The following is a 25,057-nucleotide window of genomic DNA, read 5'->3' as shown; positions in this document are numbered from 1 at the left end:
CTGAGCTGAAGGCAGATGCTTAACTGCTGAGCCATCCAGGCATCCCTCACAAAAAGTTTTTATTTGCCTTGCATTTATTCCCTATGCTACATATTACTTTTATAGTCAGCTTTAGAGTGGGTTCATAATAAAAACTAAAAGTAAATACAATAAAAATGATACAAAGACATTAAAAACCATTGAATTAACTTTGCAGTGATTAAAATGAGACTTAAGCATAACATAAGCCATTTATGCCAATCAAGTAGGCCAGTCCTTTCTCTCTCTCTCTCTTTCTCAGATATCTATATCTGTATCATCTGATTATATCTTAAAGCATATTGAAGTAATTACTTCTTCTGGAGTATCTTCTATGACTCCCCCGTGCTTTACTGTGCCTTTACCTCAAGAACAAATTCATTACTAAATCCATCTAGACAGTTCTTCTGATATGTCCTTGATCCATGCCCTGATTCCATTTGTATAACCATACCCAACTTCCCTAGACCTTGAGCACTCTATATCTTTATCACCATCTCAGAAACCTTAGGTAACTTCTAGTTGTCTTTTGTGTTATATTAATAAGTTCTCATGTATTTATCTTTACCCTTTTATTAACTATTTTCATTTTCTACAAATAAATCCCTTCCTAATTTGGCACATGCACTTCACCTTCCTTTCTTACCATGTATTCTTTGCACCATTTATAAAGAACCAGTTTTGGGGCACTGGGTGGTTTAGTCGGTTAAGCATCAGTTTCATGGTTTGGCTCAGATTGTGATCTCAGGGTGGTGAGATCTAGCCCTGAGGCTCTGCACTCAGCTTTGAGTCTGCTTGAAATTCTCTTTTCCTTTTCCTTTGCTCTCTCCCCCCAGCTCACTTGTGCTCTCTCTCTAAAATAAATAAATGTTTAAAAGGAAAAAAAAAGTTTTAATTGCTTGTGCATGTCACTCTTGCTACTCTGTCCACATACATACTGTTTCTTGCCCCACTGTTTCTGCTTATTTAATTCTTGCTTTTCTTTCAGAACTCAGCTTAAATAGCTAGACTATCCCAGTCTAGATTAAAGAAGTCCTCTATGGTTCCTGAGCATGGATATACTCTAATAGCATGTATCACACTGAGTTATAATTACATTAATTCGCCTGAGTTGGCACTAAGTCTTGAAGATACTAGAAGTCAAGGATTAGGTCTTTTTTCTTTTCCTTTAGGACACTTATAATAATACATAATAGATGCTCAACAAATGGTTGTTGACTGAGGGCCAAGGTAAAGTCTTACAGTTCTGGAATGTCCCAGAAGTTGTATCTGAAGACTGTGTATAACCTTAAGGGAGTATGTATCGAATGATTATATGAAACTAATTCTGAATTCTAAAAGGAAATAAGGCTTTGTACTGTAACACTAACAATCCTTCACCAATGAACGAAGCAGAGTGATTGTATATTTGTTCAATGTTTTTGGATAAGCTTTAGTATTGTCTGTGTATTTCAAGGTAATAGGATTTTACATAGGAAGTGAAAGGTTAACTTTATGTGTGTTCCATACTTAATAGATGATGTAATCAGCAAGCATTTATGTTGTTTTTCAGTTCCAGACAGTTAAAGATGTAACAACTAATAATTTTAACCTTCTTTAGCCTTATTAATTAAACTCTAGGTTATTGTAATATTTGGATTTATCCAGACCTGTAGTGTCTGCTCAGGGGAATTTACAACTATCATAAATCTCCTATGTACGCAGAGAATAAATAGCAATGCTGCAAGTAAATGCATGAGATGGAATTAAAATGTTCAGTTTGTTTTAGTGGTGTTTGTGTTAAAAGTGACCCTGGAGAATTTGTATGGTAGAGATGTTATTTAGAAATAGGAATTTGTCAAAAGAGAGATTGAGGAGTTAACTTAGAATGAGGGCAAATGCAGTGAAACAATTGGCCCAGAAGCAGATATATTATAATCTCTTTCCCCCTATTTATTCCCTTAGCCCATTTCTTTTTTTTTTTCCATTTCATATATATATATGGAGAGAGAGAGAGAGAGAGAGAGATAGTTGATTTACCTGGAAAAATTCATTTCCATTCAGTTTAGGTTAAAATGCTAGGCACTGAATCTACAGTTTCAGTAAAGCATACCAAAATTAAATTCTTAGTAGTATGTGAGTATATTCATGTGAAATACCTAAGGTAGTCAAAATCATAAGAATAAAAAGTAAAACAGTAATTGCTGGGGCACCTGGATGGCTCATTCTGTTAAGCATCTAACTCTTGATTTCAGCTCAGGTCATGATGTCAGGGTTGTGAGATTGAGTCCTGCCTCTAGCTCTGGGTGGGCATGAAGCCTGTTTAAGATTCCTCTCTGCATCTCCCTTCGCTACTCCCTCACCTCATGTGCTAGTAAAAGCTTTCTCTCTTTAAAAGCGAGAGAGAGAGAGAGAGAGAGAGAGAAAAAAAAAGAAAGTAGAAAGGTAGTTACCATGAGCTGAAGAGAAGAATGTGGGGAAATTAGTATTTCACATGGACTTTTTATAAACACAGAGAACACTTTGAGGCTATAAGGAAACTTTTAATATAAATACACATTTTCCAGATTTCCATATTTTGTGCTTTTTAAGGACTGAATATCCCTGGAATAGCAACCCTGCTCCTCTATTTATCACTTGTTTGTATTTTTCTAAATGCTATAAAAAACAAAGGAATTTGTTTTTAAGTATACCTTTTACAGTCTGCTGAGCACTTATAAGTATTAGATATTAAAAGGCATATTTTCTTCTAACTTAGAAGAGAAGGTGACCTGATTTGAATGTGTTGTTTTCTTGACATTTAGACATAGCTTTTTAAACACATGGATGCACATGCATTCATGTATTCATGCATTTGAATCTTAAAAAATTAAATAATGATTTTTACCAATTCCATAAAGAGAGAAAGAAAGATGAAAAATTGAGGAGTAATTCCTTCTTATTTTGGTTATGACACGTGAAAACAAAACAAGACAGATGTATTAGTAACAGTGAAAATAACCACAACAGCTAGCACATTTTTAAGACATCTACCAGGCTCTAAGTGCTTTTACATTCTTTTAATCTTCAAAGCAGCCCTATGAGATTCTTATAATTATTTATTCCCATTTTTTTTTCAGGTAAGATAAACAGAGACACAAAGAGCTTAAGTAAATTTCAATAGCTACCCAACCAGAAAGTGATTGGGCTGAGATTCAGGTCCAGATAGTCTGGCTCTAGAGCCCATGCTCTTTTCTTTTTCTTTTTTTTTTTTTTTTTTTTTTAAGATTTTTATTTATTTGAGAGAGAGAAAAAGTGAATGAGAGAGCGCAGAGGGAGAGGGAGAAGCAGGCTCCCCACTGAGCAGGGAGCCCCATGTGGGAGTGGGACTTGATCCTTGATGTGGTAAGATCAAAACATATTATATATATATATATTTTCTTCAGCTTGGCAATAAATTAGTTCAGAATAGAAAGCAAGAGTCCAGCTGCTGTGATTCTTCAGTAAAAACTGAGCCTCTCATTGGAGAGCTGCCAGCCTGCCCTACTCCCTACTTTCCATATAGCTAGCTCTGCTAAGGCACTTGAGAGAAGGGGGAATGGAAAAGTCTCAAACCGAAACTCCCTGGTCCTGGAAAGGGCCAGTGTTGTTCCACTAGTTCCCTTCAGCCACAGCTGAGCAAGAGGAGAGCCTGCAGAGATCTCTGCAGGTCCAGGAGCTGAAGGCAGACACTTAACCTTCAGCTACCTGGGTAGCTGAGCCACCCAGCCACCCCTCTTAATCATTGTACTACATTCTTCTATGATCTAAAGGAGTGTTAACCAGATACGTCACATGCAAATGGCCTGGCATCTATCTATAGGACAGATGTCTTACAAATGCAACTTTTGGTACAATAGTGAAAATAGAAACAACTGTAAACTTTTGGCTGAATTTTAAACAGATAGCCATGAAGATAAGCAGTACCCTAACAACTGTGAATAAGCAGTTGTTGAAAACTAGGTAATTCGGTTGAAAACTATGAATTTCTCTGTTTCCCTATATGATTTTCTAAACAAAACTGTGTGATGATATTTTCTGGTATTTGAGTTATAAACAAATAGGAAATGCATGTGAATTCAGGGGGAGTTTCATTCAATGGGAATTCCAAGTCTTGCTGTTTCTTGTACACTTCAGGGGTGCTCCCACCTCACAGTCTTTGCCCTTGCTGGTCTCTTGAACCTGCATGCCTTCCTCTCTCCCTTTTCCTCCCCTCCTTCAAGTCTTTCCTCATTTATCCCCTCTCTAAAGCCTACCTGCATCATTCTGTCTTAAATTGCATGTCTCATGCTGGCTTTCTGTGTCTCCCTTCTGTCTTGTGTTTTTCTCTGTGCTGATTACCACTTCATAACATGTTATATAATTTATTTATAATTTATTGTCTGTCTCCCCCAAATGCACGATACACTCCAGAAGGGCAAGGATTTCTGTCTATTTTGTTCACAGCTGTATCCCCAGAGCCTGACTGTAGGAAGCACTCAGGAAATACTTGTTGAGTGCATTAAACATTTCTCTGATGTCAAAATATTTCACATTAAGATTTATTGGGTAGTTTACCAGAATTAAAGCATTCATGCTTTTTGTTGCAAGTTAAAGAACAAAACTGAGTGAGCCAATCCACTTGGTTTTGAATAGTCCCTAGCACATAGTAACTTTTCAATAACTATTAAATATCTAGTATACTACGATAGTTAAGGTTGTTAGTTTTATAATCTATTCTACTCCCATTCCTACTTTTTCATTGTAATGTTAAGACAAAACAAGCAAATATATCCTGTACTTAATGCATGTTAAATTGTAAACAGAGAGTAAATAGATTTCTTTTGAAATTGTATTCTCCCTTACAAGCAGATTTCATCCAGCTAATAAAGCCCTTGAATTCATCATGTGTTTTGGCCTTTGTTCCTAAATTTTATCTCAATTTATGTTAATGTTTATATGTCACTTTAATAAGAATTCGTGTTATTTCTGTAAAAACATAAAAAGAATGGAAGTGCTGTTTTTCTTCAGAATCACCTTATACTCTGCTATGCATTGGTTGCCATTAGATGTTGTTTACAGCAATGTGTTATTTTTTTAATGAGGAAGAAAGTCATTGTCTGAAATTTTAAATTCCAGCCTACAGAGGTAAAAAATTTTCTCAGACATCTTTATGAATAGAAAATTAGCCACTTCTCCTTCCGCGTGGTTGTTGAGAACTCTGAAGCAAACAAGTGGTGAATACAATTTGGAGAGGACTTGGGGGAGAATAAGTAACGAATTTTCTCAACCTATAATGGCATCTAATTCAGCTCTAGAAATTGACAATGAAAGTGATAATTCTTCTGGTAGCAGCTTATTTAAGACTCAGTGTGTCCCTTACTTACCAAAACAGGGGCAAAGAAACCCTATTAGAAAGTTTGTTCGTTCATCTGGAGGTGTTGAAGCAAGGGATTCATCTAGTGACTCCTCTTTTGAACCAAGACCACTGACTTTAAAAGCTATTTTTGAAAGATTCAAAAAAAAAGAAACGTAAAAAGAGGAAATATAAGCCAAAAGAAAGACCAAGGGGAAGACCAGAAGGAAGAAAAACCACTAGACGCTCCCAAATAAATAAGAAACAAGTTAAAGACAAAGGATCTGGGTTCCCATTTTTAGAATCTGAGAATGTAAAAAAGCCATTACCATGGAGAAAGATTTTAAGCTTTGAGCAAGCGGTGGCAAGAGGATTTTTCAACTACCTTGAAAAATTGAAGTATGAATACTATCTCAAGGAATCCTTGAAACAAATGAATGTTGGTGAAGATTTAGAAAGGGAAGATTTTGACAGTCGTAGATACAAATACTTGGATGATGATGGATCTCTCTCTCCTATTGAAGAGTCAGAAACAGTGGAAGAGGCTGCAACAACTCTTGAACATGATGATGGATGTGATATCAAATTGGTGGACAATAATGAATTCATAGTAAGTTCTGAAATACCAAAGAAAATGAATCTGTATTTAGGACAAGAGGAATATACTGAAGAAGCTGCTTCGTCTAAAAAGAGAGCATCAAAATCCAAAAACATGGGACAGAGGATAGAATGGTCTGAAAAGGAAGAGATAGGAATATGAATATTAAGGCTTTTCACTTGAAAACAGTGTCTGGACTTAAAGGGCTCTAAAGAAATTGGACCTCAAAGATTACAGTGGGGAGTTTTTGAAGTATGTCCATATTCAAGTGGAGATCCGAGAAGACCTCTGGACAGTGACAGCTGTGGATTGAACAAAAGTTTGTTTTAAAAGTGCTATTTTGAAGATCATCACTCTGGCTTTGGTGGAACTATGGTGATTGGCGGCAGAAGGAATCACATGTCAAATATCTTAAATAAAAATTTTATTAACTTTGTCAAATATCTTAAATAAAAATTTATTAATTTTAAATAAAAAAAAAGAAAAAAAAGAAAATTAGCCACTTTAATTTGATAATTTGGTCGATTTTAGCAATATAATGCTGTATGCAGGAAAAGAGCATGTTGTAGCCAAACAGGATGTAATGTGAATGTGTGCTTCGGTGTGGGTTCACAATCATACCAATAATTTTTACTAAGTTATACTTTCCCTCTGGGTATGCTATATGGATATAATGGAAAACAGATAGATGTTAGGGTAAAGGGAACAACAAAAACAAAAACATTATTGACCAGTAAACAGAGAAACTAGTCTAGTCTTCCAGAGCTATTCTGCAATCATGCCAATGATTTCTGTAAACTTAGTTGAAGAAAATTTTTAGGGTACTTTGAATTATATACTCATTGAACAAACACATTGAACATTTGAAGCATTCATTTTGCTAAATGCTTTTAAGGAACTCAGCACAATTGGGAAGATATATAAATAAATAGACATTTTTAATAAACCTTTAGTGGAAATGAGGGTAGGGTGCTGTAAGAATATAGTGTACCTGATAAATAATGTGGGGAAGATGAGTTGTCAGAGAGGACCTATTTCACTTGTCTTTTCTAGCTTTTATAGAAAAAATAGTATTAACTGTTCTTTTTCTTAAGTGCCAAACCATATGAAATTAAAATTAGGGGCATATTTTATTCACTTTGTACATTTTGATTCACCATCATCCCTAGATATTTTGAAAAGTTATATTCAATTTCCATGAAATTGGCTTTAATCATGGGGTAAGGCTGCCTAAATATGCAAACATACCTGGAAAGCTTTCAAAGTATTTTTTCCACAAGTGAGTGTTTTTATGTTTAAACACTTAGACACCTGATCTCAATACCTTTTAATGTGCCAGATGTAAGATCTTTCCCAGGCATACTCTTAAATACTTGTGTAAAGTTAGACTTCAGAAATGCAAACCAATATAGGAGACTTCATTTTACTTCTAAGATGGATGTTGAAGCAAGTTGATAAATAACATTTAAAAAAATTTTGTCAGCTGGTATCAAATATTCTTCCTTTTTACATCAATTCATTTATTCATTTAATAAATATCAAGTTTATGCTATATGCCAGGTGGTGTTCTAGGCACTGGTATAGATACATTTTTACTACTAGTATCATCAGACTCATCTGTACAGAGTTCTGTTATAACTGACCACTACCTAGTTACATGTTCACTGTGAGGCAAGGCTTAATAGAATTCTGCAACATGCGTCCGTGTGTTTGGTCAGTGTGGTTGTGGGATCAGTTCTTCAGTATTGTGTGCAGCTTTTTTTGTTTTTTTTCTTTAATATATTCATCATGTTGCTGAAACATGAACTGCAAAAAGATAGAGCAATTGGACCATCCAAAACTTTATATACACATTGCTCCAGAAGACACATGTAACAGACATGTAGGTAAAGGAAGGCCAAGGGGTTAACTAGTATAAAAAGAAGCAAGTTCTGACCTTAGATTCATTTCCTCATCTGCATTAGTGCATCACTTTTACTTTTTTAAAGATTTATTTATTAATTTTAATTTACTTTATTCATGAGAGATACAGAGAGAGAGAGAGAGAGAGAGAGAGGGAGAGACATAGGCAGAGGGAGAAGCAGGCTCCCTGAGGGGAGCCCAATGCAGGACTTAATCCCAGGGCCCGGGATTGTGACCTGAACCAAAGGCAGATGCTCAACACCTGAACCATCTGGATGTCCCCATTTTTACTTCTTTAAAAAAAAACAAAACTTTTAGTGGTTGCCCCAGAGTTTGTAACATACGTTTACAACTAATACAAGTCCACTTTCAAATAACACTGTATCACTTCATGGACACTCTAGGTATGTTACAATATTCCCAATTCATTTCCTTCCTGCCATCCCCTATAACATTGCTGTTACTCATCTCACTTATCTATAAACCATAATCACCAAATACTTTATTACCATTATTGTTTTGAACAAACTGTTCTCTATTAGATAAATTAAGATTTTTTTAAAAGGTACTGTTTTCCTTTCTTTATGTAGATCTGAGTTTCTGACCTATATTATTTTCCTTCTCTCTGAGGAACTTCTTTTAATATTGCTTGCAAGGCAAGTCTCCTGCCCCAGATTTCTTCAATTTTAATTTGTCTGAGAAAGCCTTATTTCTCCTTTACTTTTGAAGGATAATTTTGGTTGGTAAAGAATTCTAGGTTTTTTAAAAGAAAAATTTTAAAAGGAAAAAATTAAATATTTCACTCTACTTTCTTCTTGCTTACATGGTTTCTGAAGAAAAGTGTGATGTATTGTTAACTTTCTTCTTTGTAGGTAAGGTGTTTTTTCCCGTCAGGTTTATTTCATAGTTTTATCTTCATCTTTGATTGTCTGCAGTTTTGGATAGGTTATACTTAAGATATATCTATGGATTTTATTTATTTTTATTTTATTTATTTTTTTATTTTATTTATTTTTTGGTGATGGTGGGGTGGGTAGGGTATTTATCTGTTTGAAATTCTCTGAGTTTCCTGGATCTGTGGTTTGGCATGTGTCATTAATTTTGTAGAATTCTTAGCATTATCACTTCAAATATTTCTTCTGTTCCTTTCTTTCTTCTACTCTTGGTATACAAATTATATTGTATTTTATATATATTGTATCTTTACTATCCTATTCTTTTTCTCTATTTGCATTTTAGTTTTAGAAGTTTCTATTGACATATCTTTGAGCCCACTATTTTTTTCCCTCCTGTATCTAGTTTACAAATTAGCCCATCAGATGCAATATTTATTTATTGCGATTTTGATTTTTAGGATTTCCTTTTGATTCTCCTAGTTTCCATTTCTTTCCTACATTACCCTTATGTTCCTGCATGTTGTCCACTTTTTCTATTGGGTCTTTTAGCATGTTCATTTATTTTAAATTCCTGGTCTGATTATCCCCAAATCTATATCATATCTGAATCTAATTCTGATGTTTGCTTTGTCTTTTCTTTTTTTAAATTTTTTTAAATTTTTATTTATTTATGATAGTCACACAGAGAGAGAGAGAGAGAAAGAGGCAGAGACACAGGCAGAAGGAGAAGCAGGCTCCATGCACCAAGAGCCCGACGTGGGATTCGATCCCGGGTCTCCAGATCATGCCCTGGGCCAAAGGCAGGCGCTAAACCGCTGCGCCACCCAGGGATCCCCCCATGCTTTGTCTTTTCCAACTGTATTTTTCTATTTAAAAAGGCAGGGGAGTTAGCATACCTTGTAATTTTTTGTTGAAAGCTGGATAGGATGTATGATATAAAAGGGACTGAATAAGTATACAGGTCTTTAATGTGAAGGTTTTTTTCTCTGGCTAGGAGTTAGATTGGGTTTACAGTCTGCTGTAGCTGTGATGTTAGGAGGCAAAATTTTTTCAGTGTCCTTGTTTTTGTCTCCCTTGTTGTCTTTGGATTTTCCTACATCTTCAATAGAGTCTGAGGCTTGCAGTTCTTTTATCTGAAATCTCCTGTTAGAAGAGCCCTGTTGACGTGTTAATAAGATGTGGGGTGAGATACACCTGGGTGGCTCTGGCTTTGGCTCAGATCATGATCCCCAGATTCTGGGATAAGCCCCATGTGGGGCTCCCTGCTCAGTGGGGAGTCGGCTTCTCCTTTTCCCTCTCTGTATGCATGCTCTCTCTATATATATAATAAATAAATCTTAAAGAAAAAAAAATGATGTGGGGGGAGGGAAGGCATGCTGTAGTCCTATGCTTAGGTCTCAGCCTTTAGTGAGCCTAAGATGTGTATTTCCCTCCCCCCATCTTGAAGGCCAGAGGGGCCTTTTCCAAGGAGAACAGAAACATTGGGAGTATTTCAAAATGGTTACTTTTGCTTTCCTTCCGCTGTAAGCGTAAGGGAATTTTTCTCTGATCTTCACTGTGAGAACCTGGTTAGGTTCTTAGAGGATAAAACTGTAAGGGATTATCAACCCCCCCCCCCCCCCAGCAAGAGTGGGCACCCCGGGAGTTCTTAACTCTCAAGTTAGTCTTCACTGAGCTGCCAGCAATTCATCAATTACAGTTGAAAACATTGGCACAGATATTGGCTCCAGTGGCCAGGTTGCTCCTGCCCTTCTGCTTCCAGTAAACTGTGATCATCTGTATTTGCCTGTTTGTCTTTTTGGTTCAGTATGATTGGTCTATGAAGAGCTATTTAGTTTGAGTTTTTTCAACTTTTTCTTGTGATGACTGTAGCATCAACTTCCAAGCCGTTTGTGTGTTAGACCAGGAAACCTTGACCCTAGATTCAGAAGTCTGAGATGCAGATGGCAGGAGATACGAAAAGATGAGGGAGCTTTGCAGCACACTAATTTGAATTACAAATTTAAGTTTTGTTCTCAGTTTTAGTTTGATGGTGTGAACTGTGGCCTTACCTTAGCATATCCTGTATGAATCTTATCCAGATGTTGTGTTGCCTTAAACTCCATAGTGTTATTCCCGTTCTGCCACAAGACCAACTAAGCCTCCAGTCTTCCATGACTTTTGATTATCCATGACCCAGAACTAACATACTTGTGGTGGGCAATGTGAGCTTTGGTTTTCAGGTGAATTTCCTGCAAATGTAGAATTGTTGGCTGATTCTGAGTAAAGTGAGGCCTAAGAACTCAGATTCAAAAGCTGTTGAATTTCACACACTATTAAAAAGGTATGGTAGTAAGTGGTTGGCACTGCACATCTTGTCTCTTAGAATGAATATAAGAATATAAATATTCTGTTTATAAAAGGCAATGTAATGGATATCTAAGTGGCTTGTCTATTTTAATTACATAGTTCACAAGCTGTATTAAAAGTTAAATTTGAGAGAATGTATATTGCTGTATTTTCTTATAAAGGAATGCTATCATTCATCTCAAGTATTCTTTGAGGTGGGATTAAGTTTACTTCAAAACAGATGGTTGTTTTAAGATTTAATGTGCTGGAATTCAGTCTAAAAATCTTTTAACAGTTTATCATAGAACTAGAGAAATATAGCATGTAAGTTTTTAGCCTCTTTTCCTTTAGCAATTTGTTGTTAGAGATAGAACTTTTTGCAATCAAGAAACTAAGAAAAATGCACTTTCCATCCATTCTTCTTTTTAACGTCACCATAGACATGTACACCTATCAATACCATAGGGGAATAGAAATTTAAAAATCAGGTAGTAAGCATAAAATAATTTTATATTCCCCCTTTCAATATTTCAATGTTGGCAGATTATTCGCTATTAGCCCAGTGGAGGAAAGGAGCCAGATGCTGGAAAGGTAGTAGCAGTGAGGCTAAATGATAAGAGTTTCAGGAAAAGAGGGACTAACAGGGACCAACACAGCAGTGAATCAAGCAAGGAAAGGATTAAAAAATTGCAATTGAAAACTCACCTTGGGATGCCTGGGTGGCTCAGCAGTTGAGCATCTGCCTTTGGCTCAGGGCATCATCCCAATCCTGGGATCAAGTCCCACATCGGGATCCCTGTGAGGAGCCTGCTTCTCCTTCTGCCTGTCTCTGCCTCTCTCTCTGTGTCTCTCATGAATAAATAAATAAATAATCTTTAAAAAAAAAAAAACCTCACGTTTTTTTCAGTATAAGAACAGGCTACTTGACATAAGGGGTTAATAGGCACTTAACGAAATGTCACGAAGGCACACTTGTGGGTCCACTTAAAAAGTTTTGGCAGGATCACTATATTGTACACCTGAAACTAATATTACCACTGTATGTTAACTAACTGGAATTTAAATAAAAACTTTAAAAAGGCGGGGGAGTGAAGCCTCAGAGGAATAAGGTTTAACTGAAGCAGCAGAGATGGTGTCATATAACTTTCATTTCTTAACACGTAACATGAAATAACATTCTTGTTGTTGGCAGACAGCATCTCCTTTCAAAAATGGTAGTGATTTTACCTGATTTGGCACCTTAAAATCAGCCATTTGCATCTTAGTAAATTGTATTTAGAGAGCTTAAGGGAAAACCAACCTCTGTCTTTTTTTAGATAAAAAATACTTTGCTATAGAAGAAGTTGTTTGCAGTCATGGAATGTTGGTTTTGGTCACAGAAAAAGACTTAACTTTTAGGGGTTTTTGTTGAAAATATGTTTTGAATTGAGATGTTTGATTGTTTTATAACTTTTTAAATATTTTGTTAAAAATTGATAACAGCAGGAAAACTTGGAAAGCAGTCTTTAAACCAAGGCTCTTGTGAATCCAAGCTAGAGAAAATAACATTTCTCTATGATATATTTAGTCACTGTTTATATTTAACTGGAGCTTTCAAAAGATTTGCTCATAGGAATATTAAAACCTTATTTTATGTATCTTCTTAAAAGAGGTCATTTGAAACTCTCATTTTAGAAGTTAATATCGCAGCTTTTGCCTTTATTTCAAGGAGCTATTAGTTGCTTTTATAGATTTAATCTACATGTAAAGAAAACAGAAAAATAAACCTGAATATAAATTCTAGATTTATAGAACTATAGAGATATAAAACATATAAGATATATAAAACTTATTTGCATATAACTATGCTAAGTATATGCATGCTAAATCAATAGAGACTGATTTTGTAAATGCATGATATGTATGCCCTCAGTTTTAAAGGACAGCTTCATCTTGGCTTTAGTTGTGTGAATCTAGTCCTCAGATTTAGGAAGCCAGTCAGAGTTAGTAGCTGACTGTATTTCAAATTACCCCTAAAAGGAGTGAAGCACAGCTTCCCTGATACATAGAACCATAGGATTATTTGAAAGCATACTATGGAAGTCTCCCCAACTTTAATCGTGGTATCTTTTGTTTCACTTTCATTTCAGAAATCTGTCACATACTTCTGTGTTAAAGCCTAGAATACTGTACTTTGATACAATTAAAGTGTGTTAAACACAGATTATCTTCTGTAACATTTGAAATTGGCATCTTTTAAAATTTAACACACAGCAATGTGAAGTGTAAGGTAGCATATTATGTTTCAGGAAAAAAAATCCTTCTCTTTGCTGGGATTAATGACTGTTAAAACCTTCCTACAGGGGAGGTGGGCGGGGGGATGGGGTGACTGGGTGACGGGCACTGAGGGGGGGCACTTGACGGGATGAGCACTGGGTGTTATACTATATGTTGGCAAATCGAAATCCAATAAAAAATATACAAAAAAATAAATAAAAATAAAACTTTCTTACACCATGGCTTCAAAGGAGATTTGGATTTGTTTATTTTATGTGGTGGTGAAATATCAGGGGTACTTCATATTCCTGTCTTTAAGGTCCTTTAGTCTATCCTAATGAGTTGGTTTAATGATGTACCCATTTTTAAATGCTGTCCCTACTGTCTTACATTCTGATTATGACGTTGAAAACTTTTTCCTTCAAGTCATGATCTTCACATTGTTTTTACATTGCTTGGTATGTGAAGAATTTGGAATGTCCCGTAGTTGATATTTAGCTACAACCAGCATCACTCCAAATCTGTAATCTCCTCGATTGAAAAATTCCTTCTTAACTGGGGATTTGAAAATATAAACCTTTCTTTTTTTTCTAGACACCACAAAATGCTATTGTTATCAGCTTGTGGGAAAACAAAGTGACTAATACAGCTCAATGAGAACGAGTGGAGATTTCTTTACATATGCTTGTGATTTAAGCTTTGCCAGCTTTTACTAAACCAGTTGCAGCCTCCATGTGACTCAGTTGTAGCCACATTCCCTTTCTTTCTGCTCTGCTTCCGTGTACTTCTCTCGTGAACTGATAGGACTGCCCTTCAGAACAGAAAACCAAGTGAATTCATGAAATCATGTCTATCAACTGTATTTGACTTACTTAAAAATTTTGATCCATCTTGAGTTTTGTGAAACTTTGTGAAGTTTCTCACTATTTAATAAATCTAGCTTTGAAAAGAGAGCTAGGCCAATAAATAATCCTAAGATAGGAATATCCTCAAATAACAAGCCCATTTCTCCTTGGGATGTTTTTTATTTTGCGTTACCAGAAGTAGAAAGTCCTTTCCTGAAATTTTGTGTAGAGGTTCTTTGTTATACTTATTTTTTACTTCTTAGCTCAGCTGCAAATTTCTCTTCATTTGAAACTAAGTCAATTTTTGTCTTTAATGATTTATATTACCTCATTTTGACTAAAAAATTTCTCCTCTAAAAAATGATGTCCTTCTATTTACCAGTATAGAATAATAATTACTTCTCATAGATTTTGATCTTTATTATAAACTGTTGAACAACTTAAGGGCTTTCTTAAACCCTGTCTTAACAGTGGTACATGCTTGGTCTTTCAGTATTCTTTTCACCTCTTTTGGGGGCTATAAAAAGGTATTTTCTTGTTAAATTAAGAATGATAAATTCACATATGCAGCTTCTTCTCAGAGATTATCAGTTCAGAATAGTATTTTAGAGTTCTAAGAACTCAAATGCTGGATGAAGAGACCTGTTTTGTCTAGTGTTTCTGAAAACACTTGCTCAAGGATTGCTATTTTTGCAAAATCCCAGTTAATACTACTATAGCACAAGGTTCTGAAAAGTTCAATTTCTTAGATGTTTCTAATAACTAGGCAAAGTGGTGATCACTTTCCTCAGAGGAAGTTTAAATGATTAAGTAGGATTTCTCCTGCAAAAGATTAAGCCCTTTTTTTTTTTTTAAATTTGCTGGGGGGGGGGGTGGTAAAGAGAGAAGAAGGATTTTGATCATTGCTCATTTATCCAGTAACCTGGAACCTGAACTGTTCTGAAATTTAGCTAATATTTAAAAAAGAAATGAAGAGTGGTAATGAAGAAGATGAGCTAAATTATAGTATGTAAAAGCAGATACAATATGATAAATATATTTTATTTTATTTTTTAAAGACTTTTTATTTATTTATGAGAGACAGGCAGAAACATAGGGATAGAGAAAACTGGGTGGCTCAGCAGTTGAGCATCTGCCTTTGACTCAGGGCATGATCCTGGGATGCAGGATTGAGTCCTGCATCGGGCTCCTGCGGGGGGGGGGGGGGGGGCTGGCTGGCTGCTTCTCCCTTTATCTATGTCTCTCTATCTCTCTCTCTCATGAATAAATAAATAAAATCTAAAAAAAAAAAGAAAAAGAAAAAGAAACATAGGCAGAGAAGCAGGCTCCCCGTAAGGTGGGACTTCATCCCTGGACCCCGTGATGACATCCTGAGCCGAAGGCAGAGGCTCAACCACTGAGCCACCCAGGCATCCCAAGAAATATATTTTAATAACATATGTGTCTTAGAAAACCCAATAGAATTTTATTATTCAAATCAATTGAAGGGTGATGATATCACTCATTTTACTGACAAGATAGTACAAATCTTTTTCTCTTTCCACCACTTGCTTCAGTACTATTTTCTGATATACTGTTCTTGTTTTTCCATTGAGTGAATTAAAGAATGGGATATATGATCTGTTTTCACAAATGTATTACAGAGGTCTGTAGACTGAGACCTCTGTGTATATACTTCATATGGAGTTTTGGAATAATACAGAGGTTATTTTTCTTGCTATGGAGAAATAGAGAATTTTGGAATGAGACAGAAAATACATTTACAAAGTTAATGAAGACTTTTATTTTTATAAGCATCTGCTTATTCTAGAAATTCATTTTTGGCTAAACTCCCAGTTTTAAAACTGAAGATAGGGGGAAAAGAATCTGATTACAATAAATGCTTGACTGGGTCATTCTTAAAGACTTAATGCTTTTCCAAATTCTCATTAACCTGATCTCTGAGGACAAGATTATAGGAAGAATGCATTCGTTGCTGAGCTTTCTTGATCTTTCTGCACAGATACATTGATTTGGGGCTATAATTACTCTAGATTTTAGAAAAATTATTGATTAAAGGGGAACTGGTGGACATTTCTGGGAAAATAATTTAAGGGAAAATCATTTTAAAAAGGAATATTAGCTCTGATTTCTGCCTTATCTTAGGAAATTTTTGTGATATTTGACTTAATACCACCCCAAAGGGAACTAATAGTCTCAATAGTTGTAGACTATAAAATCCAAATGTATACTGTATGATAGAGAAGGCATCTAATCAAAGCCTCCCAAGAATATTTAAGTGTTACAGTTAACATTCCTTAATGTTACTTGTATATGTAATTAATTATGAGCAAAAAAGAACCCAGAATATAAATGGTAGAGAAACAAGTTTTAGAATATAGATTTATCATTGACAAAGATAATCAGACTTAGAACTATTTATCACTGAGTGTTTTGACATTGCCCTACCTTTACCCACATGCTATAATACCATTTGCCTAAATGCACAATCCAAGGAAGGAAACAATAAATATTCCCAGGTCCTTGTTTACTTAGTAATAGTTTCAAATATCCCAACCTTAATTACAACTCTTGTGATACATAAGGAAATCATACTGGACAAATAAAAACTGATACTTACTGAGAGCTTAGTATGTGCTTGAGGTTGTTCCAAGGGCTTATATTAATTTAATTCCCTCAAACCTGTAAGGCAGGTACTATTATTCCTATTTCAGAGATGAGGAAACTGAGGTATAGAGTAATTAAATAACCCACCCAACTTCTAGAGGTAATAAGGATTTTGATTCAGTAAAGGCTTGAACTCCACAGATTATATCAGTTTGCATTTTCCATGAAGCAGTTCCTGAGATGGTGTTGAAGTGTAAGAAGTACATAAGGGGTAATGCCTGTGAGACATTAGCAGAGAAGGAAGGTAAGGCAGGGAAAAAAGCCTTCAGACCACAATGCACATCTGGGAAGCAGAATTGGGCAGAGAGCACCTTGGACTATAATATATATCTGACAAAGTCTCAGCCAACCTAATGGGAAGCTCCAGAGACAAAATTGCTTGTTAGATGAGTTCACCTTGAGTATAAATGACCTGGCCCCAGTATTACTGCTGTGCTCAGTAATTGCCTGGGGACTCCCTGGGAAGAGTGTGGCTGTGGATGGAATGCTGCATCTCCAATCTTAAACCATTGTGGTGGAGAAAGCTGTCTATAACTGCACTCTTAGGCAAGTTCTTTCTTGAAGGGCAATCCAAACAGCGTACTCCCTAGGCTGCCCAGCACCACACAGCCAATTCACAGATATCAAGTACCATGTCACCTCCATCAGACTGCCAAAAATGTTTAAATCTGACAATGCCAAATGTATGTGAGGCTGGGGATGAATACTTACACTGCTTTCAGGAATGTAAATTCATAAAACACTTTGGCAGTATAGTTAGGATTATCATAACCTACTGTATGGCATTTGCACCCCAGAGAAACTCATTTGTAGGGAGGCATGCTCATAAATTTTCAGAACAGCATTGTTTGTAGTAGTGAAAAATTTAAAGTATTTTAAATGTCCATCAATGGGAGAATTGATAAATTGTGTATATATAGCATACAGTATTGCACAGCACATAAAAATTGAATGACATTAGTGCTTCATATGTCCACATGAATATATCGAAGAATTACAGAACTGAGGGAAAAAATTCAAAAGGAGACCATTAAAACAAACAAACAAACAAAAGGAGACCATTCAATTCACTCACCCTGAGCTGTGAATAATGGCACTGAGATGTCAAAAGGATCAGATACCATTCAACACCCATCAGATTCATATACGGTTTTTATGTATATAAAGCTTAAAAACAATGTCAAGTTTGCTTTTGGGTAGCATACATTTGTAGTAAAAGTATAGCATGTTTCGGAATGATATGCATCAAATTTAAGAGAATAGTTATCTGAGGGAATTGGGATCAAGGAGGGGCAGAAGGGGTTTTAAGTGATATGTGGCCATTTTTTAAAGTCTGAAATAAATATGGCATAATGTCAACATTTCACAAAATTGTGTAGGGGGCACATGGATGTTAGCTAATATTATTCTCTAATGCTTTTCTCTATGATTAAAATATTCTGTCAAAATATAAATAGGTATTTAGTAGTGAAACAATAGGTACATATCTAAACCTTATTCACATAGCATCCTATTTATAGATCTAAATAAATAATACATTCAAGGAAGCTTCATACCATTTCACTGAAATCCATTTTTAAAAAGTTTTATAAGGTAAAGCAGACTTGATAAAGAAGAACCAAGCTGGAGGTTATCACAATCCCAGTCCCATAGACTACAAAACTGTACTAATCAAAACAGTATGATACTGGCACCAATATAGACACATAAATCAGTGGAACATATTAGGGAGCCCAGAAATAAACCCACATATGTATGGTCAATTAATCTATGATGATGGAGGCAAGAATATGCCATGGGGAAGGTGTCTTTTTACTCCATGGTATTGGCAAAATTGGACTACTTTTTTTTTTTAAGATTTTATTTATTTATTCATGAGAGACAGAGAGGGGGAGGGGCAGAGACATAGGCAGAGGGAGAAGCAGGCTCCATGCAAGGAGCCCGATGTGGGACTCAATCCCAAGACTCCAGGATCATGTCCTGAGCTGAAGGCAGACACTCAACCACTGAGCCACCCTTGCATCCCTGGACCACTTTCTTATACCATAAATTAACTCAAAGTGAATTAAAGATGGGGCACTTGGGTTACTCAGTAGGTTAAGTGTCTGACTTCAGCTCAGGTCATGATCTCCGGGTCCTGTGATGGAGCCCCATGTCGGACTCTGTGCTCTGTGCTCAGCACAATGAGTCTGTTTCTCTTTGTCCCTCTCCCTCCTCTCCTACTCCCATCTCAAGCTTGCTCGCTCTCTCTCTCTAATAGATAAATAAAGTCTTTTAAATAAATGGATTAATGACCTAAATATGAGACTTGAAACCATAAAACTCCTAAAAGAAAACATAGGCTGTAGTTTCTTGGACATTGGCCTTATTTATGGATATGTCTCCTGAGGCAAGGGAAATAAAGAAAAATAAATGATTGGACTACACCAAAATTAAAAAAAAAAAAGTTTCGTATGGCAAAGGAAATCAACAAAACAAAACAGCAACCTATTGAATGGGAGGGATATTTGCAAATGATACATTTGAGAAGGAGTTAATATCCAAAATATATAAAGAACTTCTACAACTGAACACCAAAATAGCAAAAAATTCTATTAAAAAAATGGGCAGAGACCTGAATAGATATTTTTCCAAAGAAGACAAACAGATGGCCAAAAGACACACAGAAAGATGCTCAACAGTATCACTCATGATCAGGGAAATGCAAATCAAAACTACAGTGAGATACCACTTCACATTTCACTTCACATTAGTCAGGATGGCTAATATCAAAAAAGACAAGAAATAAATGAGAGCAAAATTGTCAGATTTTTATTTTCTCACTTTCATGAATCAGATTGGTAACAAAGTCCAATTTTTTTCAAAAACTGAATATTTTATGTACTAGTAGGTGGCCTGAATTGTTAATTTGATATTTTTCTAATTCTTTTTATAGATTTAGAATTGCCAACAAAGAAGTTCTAAGACAGGTAGTGGAAAGACTGAGAATTTGACTTAAAAGATTCAGTTTATAAGTGAAAAGGCAAAACTTAAACCCAAGTAGTTACATTCTAAGCCCCTTGGATTATTAACTCCATTTTAAATGTTCCTTTCAATAAGTACTATTTTAGGCACAGAAATTACTTGTCTTGGCTTATATTTCTCAGTGATACCAGAATAAAATTAGTAGTTTACAAATCTTAAATTATACTTCCACACACCCCTATAGTAAACTCAGTAAATTACCTAAAATTACCCTTCTAACACAAAGATAGCTTTGTTAATCAGATTTTGAAAATATGTCAGTTTGTCAAAGAGTTGCATTCTTGAAAATTTAAACTTAAATGTAAGTGTACTTGTTAACTCAAAAAAGTATCATGGTCATTTAAAAATGGTTTAATGCAAAACAAAGTTAAACAGTTCTTAGCACTAGATTATATTTTATTCCTAAGAATTGTTCAAAACTAAGTAGGAATTCTATAATAGAAATCTAATTTTTGTATATTGGATTGCATCAATTCAACCAACTATTAAGGTATTTTAAAAGAGAAAAAGTCATTGACATGCAGATAAATGTACCCATACAGATGCCAATAGAAATAGTTTTAAACCAGTTTGGGTTTAAAAGACCTTCAGTACCACTGGAACATATGCTGGCTTAGTTCTTAAGGCCCCCAGGGAAGAAAAGAGCTTATTAATAAAGCAGGGAACATGATATTTTGGTATTTTTATTGGTATTAGGCAATAATACTCCCATAAGAAATGCCACTAATATGGAATTATAGACACATAGCTTCAGGACACATTATTGGTAGGTGGGCTCTAGTTATGAAGATGGTTAGTGTTCAAACTTTGACATTAATCCAGATGATTGTGCCAAAGAAGCCAGACTTGTAATTTACATTGGATTTGTGCCTTCAGCTATTTCTAAATGTAGAGTTCTCAGATTTGTCTTGAATAATATGCATAGATTTCTGCTATTCAGTGGCACAAGAATGTGTATCGTCTTTCAGTGTTTTTAAGGAATTACACATGCAAAAAATTCTTTCATTTTTACTTTGATTTTGAGGTTTCATTATAGAATAATGTGATTTATTTATTTTTTTTAAACAAAGCTAAATCCAAATGAGGGTTATCTCTCTCCAAGTAATACCCTGGAACACTGTACAATAATTACTGTTAATATTCACAGTACTTTTGGAATGCCTCTTTGAAGATTATCGTTAGAACCTATAGAAATTCTTTTAAATATCATAATGATGACATTTTAACTAAAACCCTTTGAAGCTGATACTGATTCTTGGGAATAGTAAAAATGAGACTGTTGATCCAAGTCAATATTTGGATCTAGTTCTTATTTTACAAAATATTTGTTCAAATCGATTATTGCTGGTTAAGAATTAGGGAGGAAGATAACCTACAAGAAAGAACTTTAAAACAATGGAACTGATTTTAGTAGATTTACTAGAATTTTAGTGAATTTTACTATCTACTAGCATCCTAAGTACCAAGTACTTGATTTTTCTGTCTTTTCTCTTAGGCCCAGTACTCACAGGTATGTCTGTTCCTGTGATCCTGGGTGTTATTTGACATTCCTGGGCATTACTTGTTGCTACATGGTGTCTAAGGATCTTTCTAGTTTGAAAATCTTATGACTCTAATAACCTTCAGCAAAATAACATATAATTCTCTTGCTGCTCAAAACTTGATTCCTAGTGTTTTGTGGAAGTTGTTGGCTTTTAGAAATAAACAGTTTGATTTAGACTAAATTGAGAAGGAGACATAGACAGATTTAGTGATTCAAACTGTAGAAGTAAATGACATGATTGAGGTTTGGGATAAGGTATTTACCGAAATTTGCATTGAGGAGACCTTTAATTCTCTATGGTAAATTTGCAGATGGGGTTTATAAAAACATTTTCTAAGTCCTTTATATGAAGGCACTCTGGCAAGAGAAATGACACAGACTAGAAGTGGAAGGTCACAAAACAGTGCTATGTAGATATGTAGATATGCACAGATCATTGCCCTGAGCATTTCAGCCTATATGGGTGCTGCCCTCCAACTGAGAGCCCAGGATGCAACCTACCCTTCCCATATGCCCATCTCTCTACATTTTACCTTTGTAGTCCATCAAGTGACCTCTAGACACAATTCTTAGCAAATCCTGCTTCATGTCTATTAAAATGTGAATTGTTACTATGTAAAACTAACACGTCATTTATCTAGTTCCATATATTCTTTCACATACTTCATGCTTTTCCATACTTCATGCTTTGTGTTTCATGTCTACTAAACCAAACTCCCAACACTCTTCTCCCTCTGAAACTTTTTTCTTGTCTTTTTAATAAAAGACTTCCTTATGTCCTCACTTCCTCCGTAGATGTTCCCTTTACATTCTTGCTTCATGGCAACATGGCTCTCATTTGAGACTCCCATTTTTCATGTAGCACTTTCAGTGATGCTTATTGGTCCACACAACATTTTAGGATTGGGAGATGAGATCAATATCTTCTCTCCTCTGTCTCTTTCAGACTATGAGCCCTCCATCCTCATTTAACCCCCCCCCCCACACACACACATGCTTCTTTGAGGTTTATGTCAATTAGGTTTATCATCTCTCTATCTTCTCCCAGTTTAAACTACTCTCCCCCAATTCTCACCCATTTTCAGTCTTGTTCTCAGCCCCGTTTAACTTTCATGTCAGTGACCTTTCTTGTATGTTGGCTTTTCTTGTTCTTAAGTTCTTCATGTCTAATGGCCTTTACTGCTACATCACTTGAGACACCCTCTCATGGGCCTTATCTTTCCCTGCAGCTGTTCAAACTCTAAAATACTAAAGTCATACATCTTAATGTCTCCTGACAACTTCCGTTGCTTACATATCTCTAGTTGCTGGAACACAGCCTATCCAAAGCTGAACTGATCTTCTTTATCAAACCTGCTTCTCCTGAGGTTTTCTACTTTTTAAAAAATATAAGCTATCCTTTGCCAGGTTACCAAACTATAAACTTGGAATTCATTCTTCATTTCTTTTTTCTCATCATCTGCTTCTCTTCACCTGATACTGTTAATTCATAAATATTTCTCAAATCCGTCTGCTTGTCTTTGTCCTGTTCTTGTTTCCAAGTGCGTGGCTGGGTTTTTGCAGCAGCCTCCTAAGTAAGCTTCCTGCTCTAGTTCTGCCCTTCTGATAGCCATTCTTTATCTTGACTGTGCAAAGTGAGTCAGTCTAAAGTGGAAATGATCATGTTGTGCTCCTGTGTAATGTCCCACTCAGGGTCAAGCATAAACCCCCAACACAGGTTAGAGGCCCTTCATAATCTGACCTGGTTTACCTCTCTAGTCTTCATTCTTGTCTCTCCCTATAAACACTGTGATTCAATCATATTTAATTGATTTCAGTTCCTAGAACATAACATTGATTTATTTTAACTCAGGGCCTATGAGTAGGTTCTCTCTGCCTTGAAAATTCTTCCCCATCCTCTTAACTTGGCAAGTTCCTACTAATCCTTCAGGCCTTAGCTTCCTCTGGAAAGCCTCTCCTAATCTCCTTAATTTTAGGTAGGGTGCCCCTGCTCTGCATTTTGGCACCCTAAATATCCCCTATTATACTTTTTATCACACTGTGTTGTAATCTCCTATTTACTGTATTCTCCACAAGATTATAAACTCTGTGAGGGCAGGAATGTGTCAACAGCACTTAGAGTATTCCTGACCCCTCGTTGCCCTCAGTGTGTTATTTGATAGATGAGTAAATAAGGGAAGGAAAGAAGGATAAAGTTTCCTTTTGAGAATAGCAGAGATAATAAACTTAGACAAGATCTCATCACATAGTACCTATTTAAAATACCATGACAAGACTTTTTTTTAGCGTGTAAATGATTTCCATGGGAAAGAAAACAAAAGCAAGGAGACTAATCAAGAGATTGTAGTACTGTTGTGATCCTGTGGCCCAAAGAGCCTGAACTTGAATTGAAGCCCTTAGAACAGAAGGTGGAACAATGAATATGAAAGAAAGAAGAAGGCACAACAGAACTTGACCCCGGGATGTGAGGGGAAAGGCAAATTAGAAAATGCTTTTAGTGCTTTGGCATTGGTGGCGCCAATGATAGAAATAGGGAAAGTTTGAGCAATCAGTTTTGTAGGGAAAAAGCTTAGAATTTTTAGGAGCTTTGTATTTATATGTTAAATTAAAAGCATAAAGGATAAGAGTTTACTGATTTTGGAGGCAAGAAGTAACTTTTAAAATACTTTTCAGTAACATATACCAAGTGGAAATTATAGTTATAAATGCAGCTTTGGAATTTGTTGAATTTTAAGGAACTTAAAATCTCACAAACTGCTGTTTTTTGTTTTTGTTTTTGGTTTTTTTTTTTTTTAGTAGTCAACACCTAAACAAAATGACTCCATTTTGCTTGTGATTCTTGGTTGTCCTTGATAATTGAATTGTAATTTTTTTGATACTATAGAAAATTTCACAGAAACTCATTTTAGAGTAAGAATTGTTAACAAGGGCACCTGGATGGCTCAGTTGGTTAAGCCAAGTTGGTCTGCCTTCGTCCCAAGTCATGACCCCAAGATCCTGGGATCGAGCCCCACATTAGGCTCCTTGTTCAGTGGGGAGTCTGCTTCTCCCTCTTTATCTGCCTCTCCCTCTCTCTTGTACTCTCTTTCTCTCTCTCAAATAAATAAAATCTTTAAAGAAAAGGAATGGTTGACAATATATAACAACACTATCTTCAACATTTCTTTCTCATTTAAAGAAAAAAGATCCATAATATAGCATTTCTCCAAGTCTTTTTTACTATCATTTTGACAACAGAGAGTTGGAGATTCTTTGAAAGATCAGCAACAGAGAGAGAGATTTAGAAGTCATCTGTTTAAAGATGACTGATGGGGCAGCCCCCGATGGCCCAGTGGTTTAGTGCCACCTTCAGCCCGGGGTGTGATCCTGGAGACCCGGGATTGAGTCCCACGTCTGGCTCCCTGTACGGAGCCTGCTTCTCTCTCTCTCTCCCCCACTCTGTCATGAATAAATAAGTAAAATCTTTAAAAAAAAAATAAAGATGACTGATAAATCCCTTAGGATAAGTGAACTTGATAAGGGGAGGATTACAGACAGAGGGGAAAAGAATGAAAGAATGGATGACTACTGCTGGATCTTTATAGTCTCCACTCTCACAGAGAATAATTAAGAAGTGTCAACAAAATATAATAGAAGGGATGATAAGAG

At 35.7% G+C, this 25,057-nt stretch overlaps 2 protein-coding genes across 4 annotated transcripts in view; both read left to right on the top strand.

The window, feature by feature from the left end:
- Window positions 1-25,057, top strand: part of ME1 (malic enzyme 1) — a 196,163-nt gene that overhangs the window by 119,053 nt on the left and 52,053 nt on the right. The window lies entirely within an intron of this gene.
- Window positions 5,276-6,389, top strand: LOC102151970 (TATA box-binding protein-associated factor RNA polymerase I subunit D-like). The gene is given in 3 exon segments (XM_038554637.1): window positions 5,276-5,517; window positions 5,519-6,152; window positions 6,186-6,389. Coding segments are annotated over 2 exon segments (819 nt in total). The 5' UTR covers window positions 5,276-5,290; the 3' UTR covers window positions 6,111-6,152; window positions 6,186-6,389.

This window comes from Canis lupus, chromosome 12 (assembly GCF_011100685.1).
Source record: "Canis lupus familiaris isolate Mischka breed German Shepherd chromosome 12, alternate assembly UU_Cfam_GSD_1.0, whole genome shotgun sequence".
NCBI lineage: Eukaryota > Metazoa > Chordata > Mammalia > Carnivora > Canidae > Canis > Canis lupus.
The sequence above is the reverse complement of the archived record's forward strand: the minus strand, read 5'-3'. Positions and strand labels throughout refer to the sequence as shown.